The following is a 27,056-nucleotide window of genomic DNA, read 5'->3' as shown; positions in this document are numbered from 1 at the left end:
AGCCACTCCTGGTTGTTGATCTGTTAATTGTGTATCAATTTAATTAAATGCGGGTGGAGGGTGTTAATTAGGGTCTTACTTGAGCGCTTATAAGCAAACACCTAGAGGCTGATTGACATTTCTGAATGAGGAGTTACATGCTTGTAATCCTTTTACTCTGTTCAATAAATGTGAAACTGAGTAAAGATAGGCTCCAGCATTATCCTTCCTCAACCAGCTTTCTGGAGTTTAACTTGGTAGCAGAGGATGGTTGCCTAAAGCTGAAGGTTGGAAACTAGGAAAACTTTTTTTTTTACATATTAAAATTTCACTGGTTATTGTGGAAAATATGGCCTAAAGCAAGTGTAAACTGTCAGGATATGATTACCCTCCAATGTTCTGAGTCTGAACCATATGACCAGTGGAAGAATGAAGTGGATATGTGGACACAGGTTACATCTCTACCAAAGAGGAAACAAGGTATGGCCTTGGCGTAGTCGCTTCCTACCAAAAGTAAAATCAGAAGTAAAGTGTTTTGTGAACTTGGTGCTAGTCATTTGGCTACTTATGAAGGGTTTGATCTTCTGTTAGAATTCTTGGATGAAATTTACAGGAAAGATGACCTGTTGAATGCGTATGAGGCTTGGTCAGACTTTGATAGATTTCGCAAAACAGATGGTTATTCAATGAAGGAATATATCATGGAATTTAACAGACTATAGAGAAAATTGAGGAAATTCAATTTTCAGATCCCTGTTTCAGTGCTAGCATTTAAATTGCTAGATTGTGCTAGGGTGTCACATATGGACAGTCTCCTGGTTCTTGGAAAAAGACTCCCTGTTGGATCAAATGTCTGCTACCTTAAAGAAATTCCTGGGGAAAGTCATTTCCCGCAGCCCTGGTAGAACAAACAGGCATGACAGAAAACCCACATGCCAAATGGATATATTAATTTTGTTTTATGGAACTTTGCCTGAGACCTTTTACTGGACATTATTACAAATAACTTAAAAAGCAGAACAGTTAAAGATGGCCACGCACAATTTGCATATGAGAAGCTGGCTGGGAGACAGAAGTAATTAACCTGTCTAGCCAGAACAATAGGGGTGCTGTCTGATTCAGTTACCTAGAATGGTTTTGTCACTGTAGGTTGTCAAAAGCCATCAACACCCATTGACTTTGAAAGAGCCGAACCCCCCGCACCCCCACCAAGTATGTTTCCACAGCTTGAGAGAAGAACTTTGAATTTCAAACAACCTTCCAGAAACTTCTGTTTTCAAACAAAGTTTGACAATGTTTTCAAACATGACCTGCCTGCCCATGTAACACTCAGTTTGTGAATTGTGCCTCAGAAGAAAGATAGTAACTGAACTCAAAGAAGGAACTTCTCTCTCTCCAGCAATGTCTCAGGGAAGCCTCAGTCGCAGCTACTAAGCCTCAGAAATGCAGGTCCTTACAGGCAACAACCAGGGGATACAAATAAAGCCCCTCTTTTGCCTTCTGGAACCAGAGAAGCAAGCCCGAATTGTGCACGTGGCCCAGGGAGGGCTTCAAGACTTTAACTTCAACTAAGGACACTAAAACTTAGTATTTGAATTCCGTTTATTACAGACTTTACTTCAACCTCCCAACTCTCTTTCCCTTCTGTATCTATTTGTGTGCGCGTGTGCCTCTTGTATGAATGTGAGAGTGGATGCGTCACATATGTTAGTAATTTTAACCGGTTTAGAGTGATAAGGTTAATAAACTTGCATCTTTCTTTTTTAAACTCAAGAAAACCTGTCTGGTTCATTTACAATTATAATTAGAGGTGCAGGAGCAAGTGCTCCAAGGGGTGGTAAGCTAAATCACTGTGTTAAAAGAATAAACTCTGTTGCGATCAAACCAGAGAAGGAGCAAAAGGGGAGCCTGAGATCCCTTCCTCATCTGGTCGTAACATACGGCATTCTGCAGTGACATAAAGAATGGTGGACTCAATGTCACCGGATTTCGAAATGGTCCAGGTACTGGATTCAGGCAGAAGTACAATGGAAGAATTAATGACAGGAGGAATGAGGATGAAAACACCTTTTAGCAGGTCTATTACAGTGGAAGACAGAATTGGAACAGCAATCATAGGCGAATGAATCCCAGGAATGTCCAAGGAACAGTTAATAGGTGCTTCAGGTGTGACTTGAAGTATCATTATGCAATGAACTGCCCTAAGCAGAGAGGCAGAGTCCTTGAAATAACACATGACACAGAGAATTCTGAGGCAGAAGAGGAAAATAACGATGAATCTGAATGAATTGAACTTGTCACAAGGAGTTTTAGTCCTGTGATGCATGTGTAAGTTGTGGATTTGTTCAACTGTGCTGTATTAGATAGTGCTTGCATATCGACAGTATGTAGAACTGATTGGTTACAATGTTATCTGCATTCACTCAGGAGTGAGGATTGACACAAGGTTAAAGAGTATAAGAATACTGACAGCTTTAGGTTTGGTGGACAACACAATGAAGTCACTGAAGAGAGTAGTAATTCCATGTAAATTCGCTAGGCTAATCCATTTTATCTGTTGTAGCCTCTAGTGAGATACCTTTTACATGTTGAGTAAACCTTCAATGAAAAAGCCACTTGTTACTTGACATGGACAATTGATATGGGGCATGATGAGGCAATTGTTTTTGGAAAGTCAATGAATTTGCAGTTTACCCAGTCAGGGAATTATTGTATCCCTTTAACAAAACCTGATATTTCTAGTCAGAGTGTTAGAGAAGTATTAATGGCATCAGGTGAACAGAATCAGAGATACGAAGCAAATTGTCTTAAAGTTACACAGACAATTTGCTCACCCATCTTGTCAGAGATTAAAAACCCTACTAAAGGATGCAGGTGTGATTGATGGAGAGTATGTGAGGAAAGTAGAAGAGATTAGTGAAAAGTGTAAAATCTGTAAAAAGTATCGGAGGACACCATCACATCCTATGATCAGCCTTCCATTGGCACGTGTCTTTAACAAGGTAGTTGCCATGTTTAAAGGTATGGGACAAAGGCGAGAATATTTTCAATCTACATTTTTTAGACCTAGCATCTAGATTTAGTCTTTCTACAATAATAAATAGCAAGGACAAAGGGGGATTATAGATAAAATTATGGAGAAATGGATAGGGACTGGACTTGAGGCACCAGCTAAGTTTCTGACTGATAGTGGAGGGGAATTTGCCGATGACGAGTTCAGACACGTGTGAAAACATGAACATTATGGTTATGAATACTGCAGCTGAAAGTCCTTTCAGCAATGGGCTTTGTGAAAGGAATCACGCAGTGGTTGATGAAATGTGACATAAAGTCTTAGCTGACCAGCCAAACTGCAAGTTGACAACTGCCCTGGCATGGGCGGTTGATGTGAAGAATTCACATCAGATGGTTGGAGGATATTGTCTGTATCAGTTGGTCTACGGGCGGAATCTCAAATTGCCTTCTGTACTGTGTGACAGTCCTCCTGCTCGAGAAGATACTACAATTAGTTCAATTTTTTCTTCACATTTGAATACTTTGCATGCAGGGAGACAGGCTTTCATCAAGGATGAGGTCTCTGAGAAAATTGAGAGCTCTGAGGCATCGTATAAGACCATCCGAGACACCATTTAAATCAGGAGATTTGCTGTATTTCAAAAGAGAGGGTCATAGGGATTGAAAGGGCCCTGGCAAGGTAATAGGACAAGATAGTAAAGACAGTACTCATCAAACATGACAATCAAACTGTTCAGGTTCATTCCTCCGGACTAAGTGGGGTTGATTACAAAATCTCAGAATCTGAGCAGCTGATAAAGGGAAATGATGCACCTTGTACCTCAAATGCTCATGTGTTTTGTGATGAAGGTCCTGTGGGCAGCACACTAGCGCAGTGGTTAGCACCGCAGCCTCACAGCTCCAGGGACCTGGGTTCGATTCTGGGTACTGCCTGTGTGGAGTTTGCAAGTTCTCCCTGTGACCGCGTGGGTTTCTGCCGGGTGCTCCGGTTTCCTCCCATAGCCAAAGACTTGCAGGTGATAGGTAAATTGGCCATTGTAAATTGCCCCTGGTGTAGGTAGGTGGTAGAGAATATGGGATTACTGTAGGGGTTAGTATAAATGGGTGGTTGTTGGTTGGCACAGACTCGGGCCTGTTTCAGTGCTGTATCTCTAAATAAATAAATAAAAAATAAGAACAGAATACAGTAGAACAAGGGTTGGATAGTAAGGTGAGTGATCATGGTGCTCAAGAAAGAGCTATCGTATCTAAAGACCAATTACCCTGAGTAGGTATTCGGGTGACGTACATTCCAGAGGGGTCTTATAAATGGAGGGATGCAATAATTGTGGGACATGCAGGAAAATCTACTGACAAGTTTAAATATTGGTTGAATGTTCAGAATGATGGCCGAGAAGTGAGGTCCATGGACTGGCAGAATGGGGTGAAAGAGTGGAGGGTAAGAAAGCGCAGTGCAAATTCCAGTAGTGGGTCTGAAAGTGACTCTTGTGTAAGGAAGTGCTCACATACTGGAGAAAGAGCCTCCGATTGTGCGCGAGGGAGATCTTATAGCAGTTGTTATGTGAGTGTTTCTATTTTTCTTTGCAAAAAGTGCTTTAAAAGCAAATATTTGAATTGTGGACTGAGTGAAGTGTGCACAGACTGCAAGGCACCTGTTTCCAAACAGCTGAATAGGGAAATGACAGGAAGATTTATGACTGTCACATGATTTGATTGTGGGTTTTAGTTTCACTTTGTATTATGAAAGAAGTGTGAGCTGGACCAGCAGCATGCAGTGAGCTGGCTGGGACCTGTTTTGCAGACCAGAGAAAAAGACCTGCTCTCTGTAAAAGAAAACTTGTCTCTCTCGGAAAAAGAAATCCTACATTTGAGGTGGTGGCTGGGGTCTGCCTGGAGAGAGGAAAAGACCCAGAGAAAGAGGAGTTGCTGCGCTCTGGAGGAAAACTGCTTTGCAGCGAGGAAGCCCTGCATTTTTAAAGGTAGCGGATTCTTATTGCCACCAGCCTCAAAAACCTCTGCCTCAAGAGTGATTCCTGTTGCCTCTTATGTTTTGGGAGATCCTGAAAAATCAAAAAAGCTTTTATTGCTAGACGGCTACTTCAAAATCCAAGTAGACCTGTCGCTGCACCCTTTGCTAAAGACCTGTGTGATGCCTGCTGCAGACTAATTGCCTTGAAAGCCTACCCATCACAGACTATTCATCAACCTCACCTGGAGAGACTTCGAGTGGCATCCAACTATTCGACTCTGGGACACTTCACCGTCCCGGAAATATCCTACCAGACCATGACAACCCAATTACTTTATTATTCCGAAGAAACAGTTGTAAACCGAATAAGTCATTTCCCCCCGTTAATCGTTTTGTTTTGAATGTATGTGTGTGCGCGCATGAGGGTTAGGAAAAGTAACAAGTTTTAAAAGAATTTTTTTCACATATATAGAGTTATCTCATTATTGTTGAAGACATAGTTTATTAATAAACAGTTAATTTTGTTGTTTAAAGGCACCTAGTTTGGTGTGCTTTATTCTGGGGGACAAATAGAGTGTTTAATTTGGTTACTTTCCGGTAGGTGGGAAACTTTACTAATATGCTATGGCCTGTGGAGTAGTGGGGCTGAATTAACAGTGCATTACTCCCACCTTGGTCGTAACACAGTTCTCTCGAAAGACAAAGTGCTAATAGAGGCCATAGTTTGAACAGATTCCACAATGAAACAAAGGCTAGAGAGCTGTCTAGGAATAGAACTAGAAGCAGAAGTCCTCGTGACCGTGAAGTTTCTGCAAATAAACTTGAGGATAAACTGATAAGAGAAGCAATATGAGAGTTTGGAGTTTATTCTGAGGTAGCAGATAGGGGACAGCCGGCCTTGTTACATAGATGGATTTGTACTGAAAAAGTCCTTCCTGATGGAACTTATAAGGCTAAAGCGAGGTTAGTTACAAGAGGTTTTGAAGAGCGACTGGGTGATACTGATGTTAGAGTTGACTCTCCCACAGCTGGAAAAGTAATCTTGTAAATCTTTTTAGCTCTTTTGGCCACATATTCATGGGAGTGTAGATCAATCAACATAAAAGCTACATTTCTGCAAGGTGATACTTTTCAGAGAGAAGTGTTTCTGAAACCACCCAAAGAGGCAGCAGATACAGAAGGAAAATTATGGAAACTGAACAAATGTGTCTATGGCCTGAATGATGCTTCCAGGGTGGGGTATTTCTCAGTGAGATCTGTTTTGTTGAAAATTGGTTTTAGTTTCGAGATACAGCACTGAAACAGGCCCTTCGGCCCACCGAGTCTGTGCCGACCATCAACCACCCATTTTATACTAATCCCATATTCCTACCACATCCCCACCAGTCCCTATATTTCCCTACCACTTACCTATACTAGGGGCAATTTATAATGGCCAATTTACCTACCAACCTGCAAGTCTTTTGGCTTGTGGGAGGAAACCGGAGCACCCGGAGAAAACCCACGCAGACACAGGGAGAACTTGCAAACTCCACACAGGCAGTATCCAGAATTGAACCCGGGTCGCTGGAGCTGTGAGGCTGCAGTGCTAACCACTAAGCAGATCATGCAATGTTTTATTGGTATCATAAAGAGCAACTTTCAGACAACTTCGTGATGCATATTGATGATTTCTAAAGGGGTGGTACTGCGGATTTTGAGAAATATGTTCATCAGATTAGAGCAGAATGTAATATTGGGAGTCAGGCTGTGGGACCTTTAAATATATTGGTTTAGATATTAAGCAGACTAAGTCTGGAATAACTTTAAATCAATAATCCTATTTATAGAGTGTCACCCCCATCCCGGTTAATTGTGCTCGGTCATCACAGAAAGATGATATATCTAAAGCAGAGATTGAGAAATTGCGAAGCTTGATTGATCAATTAAACTGTGCACTCAGACTAGGCCTGATTCTAGTTTTGATGTGCTGGAGTTAAGCATGATGATGAAACATCCGAAAGTTCAGAATGTTTTAAGGGCAAATAAAACGTCAAAAAAAACTAAATCTGGAGAAATGTGTATTGAAGTTCCCATCCTTAGGTGACCCAAAGAACATGAAGCGAATAATTTTTAGCGATGTTTCACATGCTAATTTTGCTGATGGATATTCGAGTGCAGCTGGATTCATCATCTTTCTGATGAGTGAAAATGGGAAATGTTGTCCTTTAGCTTGGGAGGCTAAGAAAAATAAAACAGGTTGTTAAAAGCACTTTAGCTGCGGAAACACTGGATCTTGTGGAGGCAGTGGATATGGGGCTCTATTTGTCAAATATTTTGGGTGAAATTCTGAACAAGGGTCATGCTGAAGATAGGATACCCATTGAATGTTAGAACCATAAAACCACAGAAAAATTACAGCACAGAAGGAGGCCATTCAGCCTGTCATGTCCGTGCCGGCTGAAAAAGCAAGCCACCCAATCTAATTCCACCTTCCAGCACCTGGTCCATAGCCTTGCAGGTTACAACACTTCAGGTGCATGTCCAGGTACCTTTTAAAAGAATTAAGGTTTTCTGCCTCCACCACCATTCCTGACAGTGAATTCCAGACACCCACCACCCTCTGGATGAAAAAGCTTTTCCTCATGTCCCCTCTAGTCCTTCTACCAATCACCTTAAATCTGTGCCCCCTGGTAACTGACCTCTCTGCGAGGGGAAACGGGTCCTTCCTGTCTACTCTATCTAGGCCTCTCAATTTTGTACACCTCAATTAAGTCACCCGTCAGCCTCCTCTGTTCTAAGGAAAATGACCCGAGCCGATCCAGTCTTTCCCCATAGCTGCAACTTTTGAACCCTGACAACGTGTTATGTGGATAATTGTTCTTTGTGGGACAATGTACACTCTACAAAAAGCGTGCATGAGAAAAATACTATGTATTGACTTTGCTGGATTGAAACAAATATTGGAGAGAAAGGAAATCTCCAAACTCAAATGGGCCAATGCATGTCATCAGCGATCCGATTGTTTCACAAAGAGAAATGCTAGTACAAAGAAATTGTTAGAGGTGCTAGAGGAGGGGCATCTCACAATGTAATACTTTGTACACAGAATGGAATTTATTTTGAAATGTTTGAGCATGTTAATCTAAGTTTTATTATAAGAAGGGAATCTGTTAATTGTGTGTCAGTTGTTTGATTATAAACAGGTGGCGGATGATAATTGGGGTCTTGAGCATTAATGAACAGACACTTACTGAGACTGAGTGAGGAGCTACGTGTTTGTAATCCTTTTACTCTGTACAATAAATGTGAAACTGAGTAAAGATAGGCTCCAGCATCATCCTTCCTCAACAAGCTTTCTGGAATTTCACTGGTTTTGGTATTGTTGGAGTTTATCCAGTGCAATGGGTAATTGCTGCCTTTTGTTGGCAGGTTTGAGCGGAGGAGAGCAACTTTCAGGCGGATGGAGGACAAGGCTGCAGCATCAAGGAAGGTAGGCATGGCAACACGGCGCTCAGAGCTAGTGGGGGTGGGGGGGGGGAGTAACAGAATCATTCTGGTAAACTGCCACCATTGGCTCCTGGACTTCACTGAATCACAGAATAATACAGTGCAGAAGGGGCCCTTCAGCCCATCGAGTCTGCACCGATGCATTAACGACACCTGACCGGTCTACCTAATCCCATTTGCCGGCATTTGGCCCATAGCCTTGAATGTTATGACGTGCCAAGTGCTCATCCAGGTACTTTTTAAAGGATGTGAGGCAACCCGCCTCTACCACCCTCTCAGGCAGGGCATTCCAGACTGTCACCACCCTCTGGGTAAAAAAGTTCTTCCTCAAATTCCCCTTAAACCTCCTGCCCCTCACCTTAAACTTGTGACCCCCCGTAACTGACCCTTCAACTAAGGGAAATAGCTGTTCCCTATCCACCCTGTCCATGCCCCTCATAATCTTGTACACCTCGATCAGGTCACCCCTCAGTCTTCTCTGCTGCAGCAAAAACAACCCAAGCCTATCCAACCTCTCTTCATAGCTTAAATGTTCCATCCCAGGCACCATGCTGGTGAATCGCCTCTGCACCCCCTCCAGTGCAATTACATCCTTCCTATAATGTGGTGACCAGAACTGCACACAGTACTCCAGCTGTGGCCTTACCAAAGTTCTATACAACTCCAACATGGCCTCCCTGCTTTTGTAATCTATGCCTCGATTGATAAAGGCAAGTATCCCATATGCTTTTTTCACCACCCTATTAGCCTGCCCTTCTGCCTTCAGGGATCTTTGGACAAACACGCCAAGGTCTCTTTGTTCCTCGGAACTTCCCAGTGTGAAGCCATTCATTGAATACTTCCGTGTCCCATTACTCCTTCCAAAGTGTATCACCTCACACTTTTCAGGGTTAAATTCCATCTGCCACTTTTCTGCCCATTTGACCATCCCGTCTATATCTTCCTGTAACCCAAGACACTCAACCTCACTGTTAACCACTCGGCCAATCTTTGTGTCATCTGCGAACTTACTGATCCTACCCCCCACATAGTCATCTATGTCGTTTATATAAATGACAAACAATAGGGGACCCAGCACAGATCCCTGTGGTACGCCACTGGACAATGGCTTCCAGTCACTAAAACAGCCGTCTGTCATCACTCTCTGTCTCCTACAGCTAAGCCAATTTTGAATCCACTTTATCAAGTTACCCTGTATCCCATGTGCATTTGCTGTCTTGATAAGTCTCCCATGAGCGACTTTGTCAAAGGCTTTGCTGAAATCCATGTAAACTACATCAACTGCACTACCCTCATCTACACACCTGGTCACATGCTCAAAAAATTCAATCAAATATGTTAGGCATGACCTCCCTCTGACAAAGCCATGCTGACTATTCCTAATCAAATTTTGCCCCTCCAAGTGGAGATAGATTCTCTCCTTCAGAATTTTCTCCAATAGTTTCCATACCACTGATGTGAGACTCACTGGTCTATAGTTCCCTGGCTTATCTCTACAACCTTTCTTAAATAGTGGGATCACATTAGCTGTTCTCCAGTCCTCTGGCACCTCCCCCGTGGCCAGAGAGGAATTAAAAATTAGGGTCAGAGCCCCTGCAATCTCCACCCTTGTTTCCCACAGCATCCTGGGACACAAATCGTCCGGACCTGGAGATTTGTCCACTTTTAAGCCTGCCAAAACCTCCAATACCTTGTCACTCCCTGTGACAATTTGCTCAAGAACCTCACAGTCTCTCTCTCTGAGTTCCGTATCTACTTCCTCATTCTCTTGGGTGAAGACAGATGTGAAGTATTCATTCAACACCCTACCAATGTCCTCTGGCTCCACCCACAGATTTCCCCCTTGGTCCCTAATGGGTCCTACTCTTTCCCTGGTTATCCTCTTCCCATTGATATACTTATAGAATATCTTGGGATTTTCCCTACTTTTACCAGCCAGAGCTTTCTCATGTCCCCTCTTTGCTCTCCTAATTGCTTTCTTAAGCTCCATCCTACACTTTCTGTACTCCACTAATGCTTCCATTGATTTGCTCTCCTTGTATTTGCTAAAAGCCTCTCTTTTCCTACTCATCGTACCCTGAATGTTTCTGGTCATCCATGGTTCTCTGGGCTTGTTGCTCCTACCTATTACCCTGGAGGGAACATGTTGGGCCTGTACCCTCCCCATTTCCTTTTTGAATGTCCCCCACTGCTCTTCTGTAGATTTCCCGACAAGTAACTCTTTCCAGTCTACCTTGGCCAGATCCTGCCTTATTTTACTAAAATTCGCTCTCCCCCAATCCAAAACCTTTTTTTGCAACTTATCTATTTCTTTCTCCATAACAAGCTTAAATTGTACCATGTTGTGGTCGCTATCACCAAAATGCACCCCCACCAACACATCAACCACCTGTCTGGCTTCATTCCCCAGAATTAGGTCCAGCACTGCACCCTCCCTTGTTGGATCCTCTACATATTGAGCTAAAAAGTTCTCCTGTATACATTTTAAGAACTCCACTCCATCTAAGCCCTTAACACGATGATTATCCCAATTAATGTTGGGAAAGTTGAAATCACCTATAATTACCCTATTATTTTTACACACCTCTGCGAATTGCGCACATATTTGCTCCTCAATTTCCCGCTGACTATCTGGGGGTCTATAATAAACACCTAGCAATGTGGCTGTCCCTTTTTTATTCCTAAACTCTACCCACAAAGCTTCATTTGATACCCCCTCCAAGATATCATCTCTCCTTACTGCAGTAACAGACTCCTTAACTAATATTGCAATGCCCCCTCCCCTTTTATCCCCTCCTCTGTCTCGCCTGAAGATTCTATATCCCGGGATATTGAGCTGCCAATCCTGCCCCTCCCTCAACCATGTCTCAGTGATGGCTACTATATCACAATTCCACGTGTCAATCCTTGCCCTTAACTCATCCGTTTTACCTGTAATACTCCTGGCAATAAAGCCGAGGCCTTCCATCCTGGTCTTACTCCCTTGAAACTTACGTCCGCTGTATTCCCTCTGACTTGTTTGCTTTCCTGTGTTTAGCTGTGTCCCCATTCTGCTAGGAGTCTGCATCTCCTCCCCCTGCCAAATTAGTTTAAACTCCTCCCAACAGCAGTAGCAAATCCGCCAACAAGGATGTTAGTCCCCCTCTGGTTCAGATGCAGACCATCCCGCTTGTACAGGTCCCACCTTCCCCAGAAACGGTCCCAGTGGTCCAGGAATTTAAAACCCTCCCTCATGCACCAATTCTTAAGCCGCGCATTCATCTGTGCTATTCTCCTATTTCTATACTCGCTAGCACGTGGCACTGGGAGTAATCCAGAGATTACAACCCGAGAGGTCCTGCTTTTTAGTCTGCTGCCTAACTCCCTGAATTCTTGATGCAAGACCTCATCCCTCTTTCTACCTATGTCATTGGTACCAACATGTACCTCTGTCTTATCACCCTCCCCCTTCAGGATACCCTGCAGCCGTTCAGTGACATCCCGGACCCTGGCACCAGGGAGGCAACACACCATCCTGGAGTCACGTTGATGGCTACAGTAGCGCCTATCTGTTCCCCTGACTATAGAATCCCCTGTTACTATTGCTCTTCCTCTCTTTCCCCCTTCCTGTGCAGCCAGGCTGCTTGTGGTGCCAGAAGCCTGGCTCTGTCTGCACTCCCTGGAGGAAGCAGCCTCATCAGCCTCCAAAATGGAATACCGATTTGCAAGCAGGACCCCAGGGGACTCCTGAACTACCTGCCTGATTGTCTTGGACTGCCTGGTGGTCACCCATTCCCTTCCTTCCTCAAGTCCCTTCAGCAGTGGTGTGACCACCTCTCTATACGTGCTATCCACTATGCTCTCAGACTCACGGATGCTCCACAGTGTTTCCAGCCGCCGTTCCAGCTCTGAAACCCAAGCTTCCAGGACCTGCAGCTGGACACACTTCCTGCACACATGCTGGTCCCGGGGACTGGAAATATTCCTGGATTCCCACATGCAGCAAGAGGAGCAAACCACGGCTTTAAGTACTCCTGAACCCTTTAAATTTAAAACTTCAGAAGACTATTATATTAAAAATAAATCAACTACGTCTTGCTAAAACAATGACTTATAATTCATTCCAGTTTGAAAAATACCCACCAGGACTCACCAGTCAGCTGTGCTCTTTGGAGACTCTCAGCTCCCCTCACGCTCTTTGAGGAAAGGTCGGAAATGAAAGGAGCTCCTCGCTCCCTCCTCACCAAACTCCCTCAACCACAAAACTCCCGCTTTAGCACTCCAGTGCAACCAAAGTCAGCATTGTAAGATGGCCCACTTTTATACTGTCTGACTCGAGCCCCTGAAAACTGGTTTAAGCCAATTATCTGATTAACAAGGTGCAGCTGCAAGCAGAGCCTGAGTGAACTCTGTTTAAAGCTGGTATAAAACTCACCACCTCCACCCCAAACAGCAACTGTTAAGTTAATTTGCTACTTAAAAGAAAGACTAGACTTTATATACAACTACCCTAATAAATATTACCCTCAGTCACAAAACTCACACTTCATGACTCCAATACAACCCAAGTCAACACTCCAGTGACAATAACGGAGATGATGCATGGAAAGTGACACTGCAAGAAAAAAATCCACCTCCAGACAACTGGGTGTAAGCCCAGTTATACACCCCAACCCTGCCCCCTTCTCCTTCCCTTGTTTCTCCTTCACCCCCATCCCTGCCTCTCCTCCCCCTCCAATCCCTCCCTGCCCTCCCCTCTGACCTCCTGCCCTCCCCTCCGACCCTCCCCTCCGACCCCCCCGCCCTCCCCTTCAACCCCTCACCCCCCCCCCCACCACCCTCCCCCATCATCTCCTGAGAATGTTTGATAAAGGGAGTTTTACTCTGTATCTAACCTCATGCTGTACCTGTCCTGAGAGTGTTTGATGGGTGCAGTGTAGAGGGAGCTTTACTCTGTATCTAACCCCGTGCTGTACCTGTCCTGGGAGTGTTTGATGGGGACACTGTAGAGGGAGCTTTACTCTGTATCTAGCCCCATGCTGTACCTGTCCTGGGAGTGTTTGATGGGGACCGTGTAGAGGGAGCTTTACTCTGTATCTAACCCCGTGCTGTACCTGTCCTGGGAGTGTTTGATGGGGACAGTGTAGAGGGAGCTTTACTCTGTACCTAACCCCGTGCTGTACCTGTCCTGGGAGTGTTTGATGGGGACAGTGTAGAGGGAGCTTTACTCTGTATCTAACCCCGTGCTGTACCTGCTCTGGGAGGAAGTTACAATCAAGTGTCCCATTCCTTTGTGACGCTATCTCTCAGTCTAATGGTCAATATGGTAAACTCAGTGCACTCTCTCCGCTTTGCCATCAGGACTCTGTAATGGAACCCTCCGCTCCCTGCTCTGCAAATGATCTGATCGACTTCACATGTTCGGCCCCCACGCCTGCCTTGCAGCTTCCGGAATGTGTGAGCCAGTTCTCCAGCCTAAGTAAGTAATCTGTGAGTTGGCTGGAATCCGCCCTCAATTGGAGAAAGCAAGCTGAGACCCAGCACACACTGACTGTACACAACGGCCACGTATCAGCCAAGCTCCTGCATTTGAATGTTCTGAGGGCTCTTCCTGTTTGACATATTCAGGAGCTGCTGTTTCTCTCGGCCGTCAGCTGAAAGTGTTGCACTGGACACTGACCTGCTGGCCACTCCATTAACCCATTGTTGCCCAGGGACTGACTGCAAATGGAAAAATGTAGATTAAATTGTAGGTCTTGCTCAGAGACAATACACAGTGTTTGTGTGGGAAACTGAACTGACCACAACAGTGGGAAACTATTCTAGGGGTAGCATTGAAGAACGTTTCTAGGACAGTGTAGAGGGAGCTTTACTTTGTATCTAACCCCTTGCTGTACCTGTCCTGGGAGTGTTTGACAGGGACAGTGTAGAGGGAGCTTTACTCTGTATCTAACCCCGTTTTTTTTTAATTTTTAAAATAACTTTATTAAAACCAGATAAATAGACAAAAAACTCAAATTAAAATGCCATTCTCGGCGTCGACAATGCACTCCAGTCCCTGCGGTGCCCACCGGTCGCAGAAGGCCTCAAGCGTACCGGCGGACACCGCATGCTCCTTTTCCAGGGACACCCGGGCGCGAACGTAACCGCGGAAGAGGGGCAGGCAATCGGGGAGGACGGACCCCCCGACGGCCCGCAACCTGGACCTGTGAATTGCCACCTTGGCCAGCCCCAGGAGCAGACCGACGAGGAGATCCTCCTCCCGGCCCAAGCCCCTCTGCACCAGGTGCCCAAAGATCAGGAGCGTGGGACTGAAGTGCAGCCAGAATTTGAGGAGCAGCCCCTTCAGATACTCAAATAGGGGCTGCAACCTCGCACACTCCATATAAATGTGGAACACGGACTCGTCCAGGCCGCAGAAAGTACAGATGGCCTAGGAGTCCGTGAACCTACTTAAAAGCCTATTGCACGGGACTGCTCTGTGCAGCACCCTCCACCCCAGGTCCCCGATGTAAAGGGGGAAGTCTCCCGCGTAGAGAGACCTCCATCGGGGTTTCCCCTCGCCGCCAGATGGCAACGCGGACCGCCAGGGCGTGTCCGGCCGGCTGACGAGGGCAAGGAAGTGGAGAGTGTGCAGGAGCAGCCCGTACAGGAAACCCCTCCGCGCCGATTGGAATGGCACGGAGGGCATTTCCGAGAGGCGGCTCGGGTTGTGCGGGACCGGCTCCCGAGGAGGGTTTCGGGGCCTGGGTCCGATGAGCAGTTCCGGCCGAGCGGGTGTCAGCTCGGCCGGGATCGCTCCGCACTCCCGAGCCCCCTCGCCACCCACAGTGAGGGGCGTCCCGGGGGTTTCGGCTACTCCTCCGCCCGCCGGACCGTCCCCGGAGTCGGCCGCCCGGACAGCCGAGGCGCTCTCCTCCGCCGGCGGGGGAGCGCCCTGACTGGAGGCGACCATGTTCCAGACTCGGAAAAGATCCCGGTAAAAGACAGGCAACTCCCTCAGAGAGGCGCGGCTCACAGACTCCACCGGGAGCTGCGTGTCGTCTTGAAGGCAGTGACACTGGCGGAAAAAATACGTCGCCAGCGCACACCATCTGGGAGGACGCTCGACGTACAGGTATGTCTGCAGGGTCCGAAGGCGGAGAGTCGCAGCCTGGGTGCGGACGCACACCAGCGACTGACCGCCCTCCTCGATCGGGAGACTCAGGACCGCGGCAGAGACCCAGTGTTTCCTCTTGCCCCAGAAGAAATCGACGAGTTTCTTCTGGATCTTGGTGGCAAATACAGGGGGCGGGGCCAAAGTGACCAACCGGTACCACAGCATGTATCTAACCCCGTGCTGTACCTGTCCTGGGAGTGTTTGACAGGGACAAGTATGGAGGGAGCTTTACTCTGTATCTAACCCCATGCTGTATCTGCCCTGGGAGTGTTTGATGGGGATAGTGTAGAGGGAGCTTTACTCTATACCTAACCTGTGCTGTACCCGCACTGGGAGTGCTTGATTCTGACACTGGGTCCCTGAGATGTAATGTGTTCCATTTCTAGTGGTAGCTCTCATTATGGGCATGAATTTCACAAAAAAGTTGAAAGGGGAACCTACAAGTCTAATGTTTTTGCATTGATCGGTGAGAGTTAACTCCTCTCTGTTTTATTCATTGATCACAGGTCTTGAAAATGGAATGTCTGTCTCCGGGCAAATGGGTCTGTGCACAGCCAACACCTTTCTACAGAACAGGGCCCTGCCCGATATTCCCCTGCCGGATGCAGTGCCAACTCACGTGCCAGGGTAAGTTCATGTTTAGCTAAATGTTATCAGGTCCTTCTCTGCTGGGGGCACTGACCTGATTCTGGGCACTGCCAGGTCTGCACCCAAAGTCCCAGTGTTCATGTGTACATGAGGACAGGGATTGTCAGCAGACTCTTCGACCATGGATGCGTCACAGATGAGCTATCTATCCTCGTGCACTTTCCGACAGGGATTTGTTGGGCATTGACCAGGGGTGGGTATCCTGGTTGATTCGGGACTCTTCCCACCTCCACCGCCCCCACCTGACCAGCCTGCCCCCGTATCTGTCTGCACCCCAGGGTGCTCCAGTCTACTATAGCACACCATAGCTGTCCAGCTAAGACTGAGGATCGAGGCTGGGGTCATCCCGGAGATGGTGATGATTAAGTCACTGTGTCACGAGAGGGGAGAAAAATCATAAAACAGATTCATGGAATGATTCAGCACAGGAGGAGGCCATTCGGCCCATCATGTCTGTTCCGGCTCTTTGAAAGAGATATCCAATTAGTCCCACCCTGCTCTTTCCCCATAGCTCTGCAGATTTTTCTCATTCAACTATTTATCCAATTCCCCTTTTGAAAGTTACTATTGAATCTACTTCCAGGCAGAATATTCTCGGTCATAATAACTCACTGTGCTAAAAACAATTCTCCTCATCTCCCATCTGGTTCTTTTGCCAATTGTCTTAAAGGAGCCTTGGACTGGGACTGAAAGATTTCCAGGTTTCCTCTTTGCACTCTTCAAGCTTGCAATGTTCAGAGTGTCAGGCAGGGAGTTAAAGCTGTATTGTAGCCAGAAAGGTCTGGGTAAACTCTGCACACACTCTGACACTGACCCCCTCATAGTTGAGAGACAACATAATGATCGACAGCCCCCGACACTGAACAGACATCTGATCCCCAGACATGCCCTCAAGTTCCTGGTTCATCACTCCATCCATTAAGCTGCAGCGAGGAGGAGACCGCCAGTGACATGCCGAGAGCAGTGGAACATAGCGACAAGGAGGCTTTACGATGGACCCTTGTATTTAGGCAGTTGTCTACACAGAGGGAGAGAGGGGTTAGTTTCCCGGTCATCACTGCCATCCTGCAGCACCGGTCAGCAGTCTGGACCGAGAGAGGAGAGAAGCTAAGGGTCATTGCAGAAGAAGCAAGATTTGCCAGGCTGGTAATGTTTGATGTGAAGGTTAACTCTTGGAGTGCAATCTCTGTCTGTGTGACAGGCTGAGAGTCATCCACATATACAGACTGCAATCAACTCTGCTCATGCAAAATGTGATCAGGCAAGGATCATTGATAGTGGAATTTGGCCACTAAAACAACAGCATGGTAGATGGTGATTGATTAGAGGAAATTAAACTTTTATATGAAAGGGATTTTCTCACTCACAGCTGGTGTTACAATATGTGGATGAGATTTTGATTTCCACCAAGATGTGAGAACAAAATCTGAAATCGCCCAGGAGCTTTTGGAAAAAGGACAGTCAGGCTAAAACTCAACTCTAGCATGGTTCAGTTACTACAGTCAGAAATACCTTAATCACTCCCTCAGTGGACAGAGTCCAGCCAGAGTCAGTGCCTGCAGCAGAGGACAGGTCATGGGGGGGCAATTAAAAATCAAATAGAAGTTTTGCTATGATGTAACTTACAGAATGACTCTCTCCCGGTTACAGCAGGGAAACACAGAGCCAAGTGACTGACAGCCTCTCAGAGCCTCTGTACGCCAATGTAAGTATTGGTGTGTGTCCTTCACACTGACCATCTCAGGCCAAGCTTATACACTGGGTCAAATGTAAACTATGCTGGGGACAGACAGGGAGAGTGAGGGAGGGGAGTGTGCGAGAGTGAGGGAGGGGAGGGTGCAAGTGTGGGGGTGAGGTTCACTGACCTCGCTGAGTGCACATGACTCTGTTCACCAGCCCACCCAACACCATCACTTAACTGCAGTAAAACTTTCCATTCACTCTCCTCTTTCCTCTCCAATCAGTTACAGTCCCTGTCTCCTCCCCCACCCCATTGCCCTGCTAGCCTCCCTCACCCCCTCCCCGCCCCGCTTACCTCCCTCACCCCCTGCTCTCTTCCTCTTCTTCCCCCTGCTCTCTTCCTCTTCTTCCCCCCGCTCTCTTCCTCTTCTTCCCCCCGCTCTCTTCCTCTTCTTCCCCCCGCTCTCTTCCTCTTCTTCCCCCCGCTCTCTTCCTCTTCTTCCCCCCGCTCTCTTCCTCTTCTTCCCCCCGCTCTCTTCCTCTTCTTCCCCCCCGCTCTCTTCCTCTTCTTCCGCCCCCGCTCTCTTCCTCTTCTCCCCCCCCGCTCTCTTCCTCTTCTTCCCCCCCCCGCTCTCTTCCTCTTCTTCCCCCCCCCCCGCTCTCTTCCTCTTCTTCCCCCCCCCCCGCTCTCTTCCTCTTCTCCCCCCCCCCGCTCTCTTCCTCTTCTCCCCCCCCCCGCTCTCTTCCTCTTCTCCCCCCCCCCCCCCGCTCTCTCCCTCTTCTTCCCCCCCCCCCCGCTCTCTTCCTCTTCTTCCCCCCCCGCTCTCTTCCTCTTCTTCCCCCCCCGCTCTCTTCCTCTTCTTCCCCCCCCCGCTCTCTTCCTCTTCTTCCCCCCCCCCCCGCTCTCTTCCTCTTCTTCCCCCCCCCCGCTCTCTTCCTCTTCTTCCCCCCCGCTCTCTTCCTCTTCTTCCCCCCCCGCTCTCTTCCTCTTCTTCGCCCCCCCCGCTCTCTTCCTCTTCTTCCCCCCCCCGCTCTCTTCCTCTTCTTCCCCCCCCCGCTCTCTTCCTCTTCTTCCCCCCCGCTCGCCTGCCTCTCCCACATCAGTCCCATGGAGTCTTCACTACCCACTGCTTTATGCTATCTTACCCCCCACCCCCCGAGTCAATTGGACTCTTGAATCCAGACGTCTATGTTCAGCTGGATGACTTTCGGGGATTGCAGGTTCAACATATGTCCGATCCCGATTGGATCAATTTTAATACCCTTTTAAAATCTCTCTCCCTTCCAGGTGGTGCCCCCACAGTCTGTGCTGACACTGTCCCCTGTCCACAGTCTGCTGTCTGGTCCCTTTAACACTCCTCACCCTGCGGCACATACAGGTAAGGAGCATTTCGATAGGAGCTGCACATCTCCAGCTGAAATCACATGGACCCTTGGGCATGAGGAGTAGCACAGCCCTCAACACCTCCCTCACTTACCCTGCACACTCGCTCTCCCTCCCATCCCCCCGCGCACTCTCTCTCTGTCTTTCCCCCGCATGCTCCTCCCCACCCGCACTCTGTGCAGGGATAGGCACCAATATGTTCCACCATGGACATTTGACAAAATTATTGACTTCGCCGTAGACATGGGGGCAATTAATCTCTATATAAAGTATATATCCAATTGAATGCCATCAAAACACAGTCCAATTTAAAACACATTTCTCCCTATCAAGTAGCTAAGCAGACAAATATCAATGGAGAGCAGCATGACTGTATTAACCAGCTAGTAAGCAAAATAGTCTGCATTACCAATACAAATTACTTTTGCTGCTTGGTTATTTTAAAACACAAGGTTAAAGGCTTGAAGCAGGGGCGTCCAACATTTTCATTTGGGGGGGGGGGGGTGGGGGGTTGCACATTACAGTTTATGTCTTACATCAGGGGCTGGTGAGATTCCCTCCCATCTCCTCTCCCCCTGCTCTCTCTTCCTCCTCCCCCCACCCCCCGCTCTCTCTGCCCCCCTCCCCCACCCCGGCTCTCTCTTCCTCCCCCCCCGGCTCTCTCTTCCTCCCCCCGCACCCCCCCCGCTCTCTCTTCCTCCCCCACCCCCCACCCCCCCCCCGCGCTCTCTGCCCCCCCTCCCCCTTCCCCTTCCCTCCCCCGGCTCTCTCTTCCTCCCCCCCTCCCCCCGCTCTCTCTTCCCCCCGGCTCTCTCTTCCTCTCCCCCGCTCTCTCTCCCTCTGTCCCACACCTCTACGCTCTCTCTCCCTCTCCCCCCCCCCCCCCGGCTCACTCTCTCCCCCTCTCAACCCCCCCCCGCTCTCTCTCCCTCCCTCTCCCCCCACCCCCACCGCGCTCTCTCCCCCCACCCCCCCGCTCTCTCTCCCTCTCACCTCTCCGCTCTCTCTCCCTCCCTCCCTCCCCCGGCTCTCCTTCCCGCCCCCCGCCCCCCCCCCCCCGGCTCACTCTTCCCCCCCCCCCCCCCCCCCGGCTCTCTCTTTCCCCCTCCCCCCCCCCCCCCCCGGCTCTCTCTTCCCCCCCGGCTCTCTCTTTTCCCCCCCCCCCACCCCCCCCGGCTCTCTCTTCCCCCCCCCCGCTCTCTCTTCCCCCCACCCCCCCCGGCTCTCTCTTCTCCCCCCCCCCCCCCCCCGGCTCTCTCTCCCCCACCCCCCCCCCCCCCGGCTCTCTCTCCGCCCCCCCCCCCCCCCCCCGGCTCTCTCTTTCCCCCCCCCACCCCCCCGGCTCTCTCTTCCCCCCCGCCCCCCCCCCCGGCTCTCTCTCCCCCCCCCCCCCCCCCCCCCCCGGCTCTCTCTGCCTCTCCCCCCGGCTCTCTCTGCCTCTCCCCCCGGCTCTCTCTGCCTCTCCCCCCGGCTCTCTCTGCCTCACCCCCCGGCTCTCTCTTCCTCTCCCCCCGGCTCTCTCTTCCTCTCCCCCCGGCTCTCTCTTCCTCTCCCCCGCTCTCTGTCCCACACCTCTACTCTCTCTCTCCCTCTTCCCCCCCCACCCCCCCGCTCACTCTCTCCCCCTCTCAACCCCCCCCGCTCTCTCTCCCTCTCAACGCCCCCGCGCTCTCTCCCTCCCTCTCTCCCCCCCCCCCCCCCGCGCTCTCTCCCTACCTCTCCCCCCACCCCCCCGCTCTCTCTCCCTCTCACCTCTCCGCTCTCTCTCCCTCTCCCTCCCCCCCCCCCCCCCCAACTCACTCTCCCTCCCGCCCCCCACCCACCGCTCTCAATTTCTCACCCTCACCCCTCTCAAAGTTTTTACCATGGACACTGGTGTCACTGTACAGACATTCTGATGTCTCCTGACTCTCTGCCCCCCCCCCCCATCGCACGCACACCTCTTCCCCCTCCTCTTTTATCGTATTAAAGACTAATCTCGTTGGTTTTATTTATTTTCTTTGAGCAATGTATTTATTAAAATATTTGCTATGGTGGAAAGCGGCTATTTAACCGAGAGGGGGGAAGTCTGAATAGTCATGAGAAAATCTCCAGGGGTTTGTCTAACCAGAGTTGGCACTGGTGCGAGGGTGAAATCCCCGAGATGTGAATGGTGGTGGACAATTAAACAACTAACTGGAGGAGGTGGCTCCACAAATATCCCCACCCAGCACACGACCTCCTCCTGAAGTCCCCAGCATCACAGATGCCAGACTTCAGCCAATTCGATTCACTCCGTGTGATATCAAGAAACTACTGAAGGCACTGGACACTGCAAAATCCAACATTCCGGCAATAGTACTGAAGACATGTCCTCCAGAACTAGCCGCGCCCCTAGCCAAGCTGTTCCAGTACAGCTACAACACTGGCATCTACCCTGCAATGTGGAAAATTGCCCAGGTATGTCCTGTACACAAAAAACAGGACAATTCCAACCCGGCCAATTACCGCCCCATCAGCCTACTCTCAATCATCAGTAAAGTGATGGAAGGTGTCATCAACAGTGCCATCAAGCGGCACTTGCTTAGCAATAACCTGCTCAGTGACGCTCAGTTTGGGTTCCGCCAGGGCCACTCAGCTCCTGACCTCATTACAGCCTTGGTTCAAACATGGACAAAAGAGCTGAACTCGAGGTGAGGTGAGAGTGACTGCCCTTGATATCAAGGCAGCATTTGACTGAGTATGGCATCAAGGAGCCCAAGCAAAACTGGAGTCAATGGGAATCAGGGGGAAAACCCTCCGCTGGTTGGAGTCATACCTAGCGCAAAGGAAGATGGTTGTGGTTGTTTGAGGTCAATCATCTCAGATCCAGGACATCACTGCAGGAGTTCCTCAGGGTAGTGTCCTAGGCCCAACCATCTTCAGCTGCTTCATCAATGACCTTCCTTCAATCATAAGGTCAGAAGTGGGGATGTTCGCTGATGATTTTACAATGTTCAGCACCATTTGCGACTCCTCAGATACTGAACCAGTCCGTGTAGAAATGCAGAAAGCCCTGGATAATATCCAGGCTTGGGCTGATAAGTTGCAATTGACATTCGCGCCACACAAGTGCCAGGCAATGACCATCTCCAACAAGAGAGAGTCTAACCATCTCCCCTTGACATTCAATGACATTACCATCGCTGAATCCCCCACTATCAACATCCTAGGGGTTACCATTGACCAGAAACTGAACTGGAGTAGCTATATAAACACCATGGCTACAAGAGCAGATCAGAGGCTGGGCATCCTGCGCCGAGTAACTCACCTCCTGACTCCCCAAAGCCTGTCCACCATCTACAAGACACAAGTCAGGAGTGTGACGGAATACTCTCCACTTGCCTGGATGGCTGCAGCTCCAACAACACTCGAAGCTCGACACCATCCAGGACAAAGCAGCCACTTGATTAGCATCCCATCCACAAACATTCACTCCCTCCACCACTGACACACAGTGGCAGCAGTGTGTACCATCTACAAGATACACTGCAGCAATGCACCAAGGCTCCTTAGACAGCACCTTCTAAACCCACGACCTCTACCAACTAGAAGGACAAGGGCAGCAAATACATGGGAACACCACCACCTGCAAGTTCCCCTCCAAGTCACACACCATCCTGACTTGGAACTATACCACCGTTCCTTCACTGTCACTGGGTCAAAATCCTGGAACTCCCTTCCTAACAGCACTGTGGGTGTACCCACCCCACATGGACTGCAGCGGTTCAAGAAGGCAGCTCACCACCACCTTCTCAAGGGCAATTAGGGATGGGAAATAAATGCTGGCCTGGCCAGCGACACCCACATCCCATGAATGAATTAAAAAAAAAAGTCATGACCCTACCCCCATCCCTCACTTGCCCCTTGTCTCTTCCCCCCCCTCCCTGCCAGCTCCTCTCTCCCATCCCCTCCCCTGCATCCCTCCTCCCCAGTCCCCCAATTCCCTGCCCCCAATCTTCCCCCTCGCCCCTTCATCCCCTCACCCCCTCATCCGCTCGCCCCCTCATCCTCTCCCCGCCATCCCCCCTCTGCGTCTGAATGAAGTTTCAGCACCCGAGCCAGGTCACATTTCGTTCCTGCTCCCTCCCTGCGACTCACACCCCAGCATCGCTGAGCCAGTGGGTTCTGTTGTGGTTTGATTGTCTGCTTTCTGTTCCAGGTACAAACCAGGCGAGCGCTTCAAAGAGCGTGGGGGCTGAGCTGATCAGTTTGGAGTTTGACCCATTCTCCAGCAGCGACTATAACACAGAGTAAGTCTCCAATTCAGTCATTCCTGCAGTCGTGGGTTGGTCACAGGGGTTGGAGGGGGTATTTTGAAAAAAATAAAATGTTCATTCTCTAGATGTGGGTGTCACTGACAAAGTTGGAATTTATTGTCCCTCCCTCGAGAAGGTGGTAAAGGCTGTGACCTAGAACCACTGAAGGCGAATCTGATCCAATTGAGTGACTCACTGGGCCCACTCCAGAGGCACTTGAGTCTAATGGACTCAGTTTAACATGTCATCTGAAAGACAGCCTTACCGACAGTGCAGCACTCCCTCAGTACTGGCCCTCTGACAGTGCAGACCTCCGACAGTGCGGCGCTCCCTCCGTACTGACCCTCCGACAGTGCGGCGCTCCCTCCGTACTGACCCTCCGACAGTGCAGCATTCCCTCCATACTGACTCTCCGACAGTGCGGCGCTCCCTCCGTACTGACCCTCCGACAGTGCGGCGCTCCCTCCGTACTGACCCTCCGACAGTGCAGCATTCCCTCCATACTGACCCTCCGACAGTGCGGCGCTCCCTCTGTACTGACCCTCCGACAGTGCGGCGCTCCCTCTGTACTGACCCTCCGACAGTGCGGCGCTCCCTCCGTACTGACCCTCCGACCGTGCGGCGCTCCCTCCGTACTGACCCTCCGACCGTGCGGCGCTCCCTCCGTACTGACCCTCCGACAGTGCGGCGCTCCCTCCGTACTGACCCTCCGGCAGTGCGGCGCTCCCTCCGACAGTGCGGCGCTCCCTCCGTACTGACCCTCCGACAGTGCGGCGCTCCCTCCGTACTGCCCTAAATGATGTTAAGTTGGGGTTAGTTTTCTGCTTTGCTGCTTGTGGTCCTGGAGTTATTTTGATTAGACCAACAAAGGTGACAGAGTTTCCCCAGTGTTAGCAAACGAGAATCGGTGCAACAGCTATCTTGAAGGAGCATCACTAATAGAGGAAGATCATGTCAAGACCAATGGAAATCAGCAACAAAGTCCCAACCAACACCAACAGGAATCTTACTCATGGCATCATTGGGAGTTAGATGTTGGACTTCCTGGAGAGCTCTGAGTTGAGAATTGAACTTTCTTGTATCTTAGAATAACTGACCTTGCATGATAAAGCGAATGGATTTGTAGTAACGTGAAAGGAAAGCCTGGCTTATCCTCTGCTTTTAGTTTCGGAATGTGCAAGGAAATAAGTGACAGTAATGGGATCAGCCCTCATTGATCAACTTCCATGGCTCGGGAAATAACCACAGTTCGGGGGATCCATTAACTATGGTGTGGAAAGCTAATGGTTAATAAAGCCTTTTCTTCAAAGGTGTGTACAGTTCAGTTAGGAAATTGTGTTTAAGGGAAGCAGCTTTGACAGAGCGAGCTACAATTATTTACTTGAAACGATTCAGGAACAGGTACATCATGAGCACTTGTCCCTGACATATACCTTTGATGCAGGTGAAATATGTTTTATGAAGGAGCATGGTTTTAATAATTCTTTAAAGGACTTGAAGGACACAGCTAGAAACCAAATGCCACTCTCTGATCTCTTTTGTATACTGTACCTGCAAGTGTCTCATGTTTCCTTGAAACATGCAGTTGCAAATCAGACAAGGAACTGGGTTGACTAATGGTTAAATGTTATCATTTGCTAACTACACAGTGATATTATTGTCCGTACCTCGAAGGCATTCAAAATACTGAGCTCTCCTGTTGAATGGACCAGTCGTCACAAGTGGAAATGCTTGTCTCGGTCTATCAGTAACAGGCAGCCATGTGCTCTGCTGATGTGGGAACTGATCACAGACTCAGTGAGTCACAAAGCCTGTACTAGGGTGAGACCAAAGGTGGGAGGAAGCGCGTGTGGAGCATAAACACCAGCATGGACCAGTTGGGCTGAATGGCCTGTTTGTGCATGATGCCGTCTGTGCAATTCTCCATTGGCAACTCGTGCTGTGACCTATTATTAAAATTCTGGAAAATCGGCCTGAATAAATTATACAAATGTGAACAAGTTGAGAAACCAGTGTGCTTAGGACGGACTGCAAGTTAATATCGTTGAGTGCTAACAACCCACACGTTGCCAAGAACCAATGGATTGTAGATTTAAAAACCATCGAGACATTGCCTGAGAAATTTGATAAGCTGCTACAGACAAGTACCATTGACTGAGAATAGAAATAGGCTGCCCCGCCCCCTACAAACATGGACTAAGACATCACAAAGATAAGATGAATTGATTTTGCAGGAAAAAAAGCCATAAGGGAGAGTTCAAACATGGGATTTCAGATCTGTATCAATCACAGGAGTCTTTATAATGAGGTCCAAATCCTGGACGTACTTCAGCCTGTGTCCCACTCCAGGGACCAGTTCTAGCACTGGCTACATCAGGACAAGCTTGGTTTTAGAAGCTGGAAAATTCTAGAATGAGACAACACAGAGACCATTCAGCCCATTGTGCTCATGCTAGCCCTTTGTTACAGATCTCTAATTGGACTCACTCCCCCTGCTCTTTCCCCATGGATCTACAAATTTTCTCCCCTTCGGGGGGGTGGGGAGGGTAAGTTGAGGGAGATGAGGAGATGCACAGTTTTGAGACACTGGGTGAGAATGATTTGAGTGGGAGCCAGCACACTATCACTCGCAGCACACCCTCGCTTCTTCATCTGCAGGATGGCACCTCCAGCAGTGCTGCATTCTCACACTACTGCACTGGGAGCGTCAGCCTCGATTGTGGGGCTCAAGAGTGTGGCTGAACCCTCTGATTCAGAGGTTGAGAGAGTGCTATCCACTGAGTTATAGTTACTGCCAATAGTGATATGAAGAACATTGTGTGTGTGTCTGTGTGTGTTTGTATTTGTGTGAGAGAGAGAGCAGATAAACCCCCCGAATCCCTGGATTAGATTCCAATCTGTAACTCACTCCCGGGTATCTGTTATTCGATATATAAACCCCTGAAACCCTCGATTAGATTCCAGTCTGTAACTCACTCCCTGGCATCTGTTGCTTCCAGTTAATTTCCTGGATTTCCTCTTCTGTTTCCAGAGCTATTTATGAGGATTTGGATGTTGCTTTAAACAAGGCCAGAACTCACCACTATAGGACTGCTGAGTAACAGTGACCTCCTCGCTGCTCTTTGCTGGTAAGTGGATGTTGGTCAGTTCAGTTCTATGCGGGAGCTTCCTGTTCAGCACAAGCCGTGTGTCGGCGTGCCCTGGGAAGGTGTGTCAGCATGCCGCGAGTCATTGCTGTGAGTCGCTGTGCCATGGGCGCATGTGTCGGTGTTCCATGGGTCGCTGTGCCATGTGAGTGTGTGTCGGCATGCCATGGGTCAGCGTGCCGTGGGAGCGTGTGTCGTGCTGTGCCATGCAGTGACCTGCTTTGTAGTATGCCATGCTGTTGTCAGATGCTGGTTCCCCTCCATCATGGTGAATTTCTGACCTTCATGATGAGTAGAGGCAGCCGAGGGAGGTGAGGCATCTCTTATACCC

At 49.0% G+C, this 27,056-nt stretch overlaps 1 protein-coding gene across 1 annotated transcript in view; it reads left to right on the top strand.

The window, feature by feature from the left end:
* Positions 1-27,056, top strand: part of LOC137384467 (TOM1-like protein 1) — a 79,021-nt gene that overhangs the window by 45,019 nt on the left and 6,946 nt on the right. Inside the window, exons 9-15 of the mRNA XM_068058584.1 lie at positions 8,375-8,435; positions 13,793-13,910; positions 16,097-16,217; positions 17,889-17,943; positions 19,207-19,297; positions 23,483-23,573; positions 26,611-26,707. Coding sequence (XP_067914685.1) covers positions 8,375-8,435; positions 13,793-13,910; positions 16,097-16,217; positions 17,889-17,943; positions 19,207-19,297; positions 23,483-23,573; positions 26,611-26,680 — 607 coding nt within the window. The 3' untranslated portion in view covers positions 26,681-26,707. The remainder of the gene's footprint in view (positions 1-8,374; positions 8,436-13,792; positions 13,911-16,096; positions 16,218-17,888; positions 17,944-19,206; positions 19,298-23,482; positions 23,574-26,610; positions 26,708-27,056) is intronic.

This window comes from Heterodontus francisci, chromosome 26, assembly GCF_036365525.1.
Source record: "Heterodontus francisci isolate sHetFra1 chromosome 26, sHetFra1.hap1, whole genome shotgun sequence".
NCBI lineage: Eukaryota > Metazoa > Chordata > Chondrichthyes > Heterodontiformes > Heterodontidae > Heterodontus > Heterodontus francisci.
Note: the sequence above shows the minus strand (reverse complement) of the source record. Positions and strands in the feature narration are given on the sequence as shown.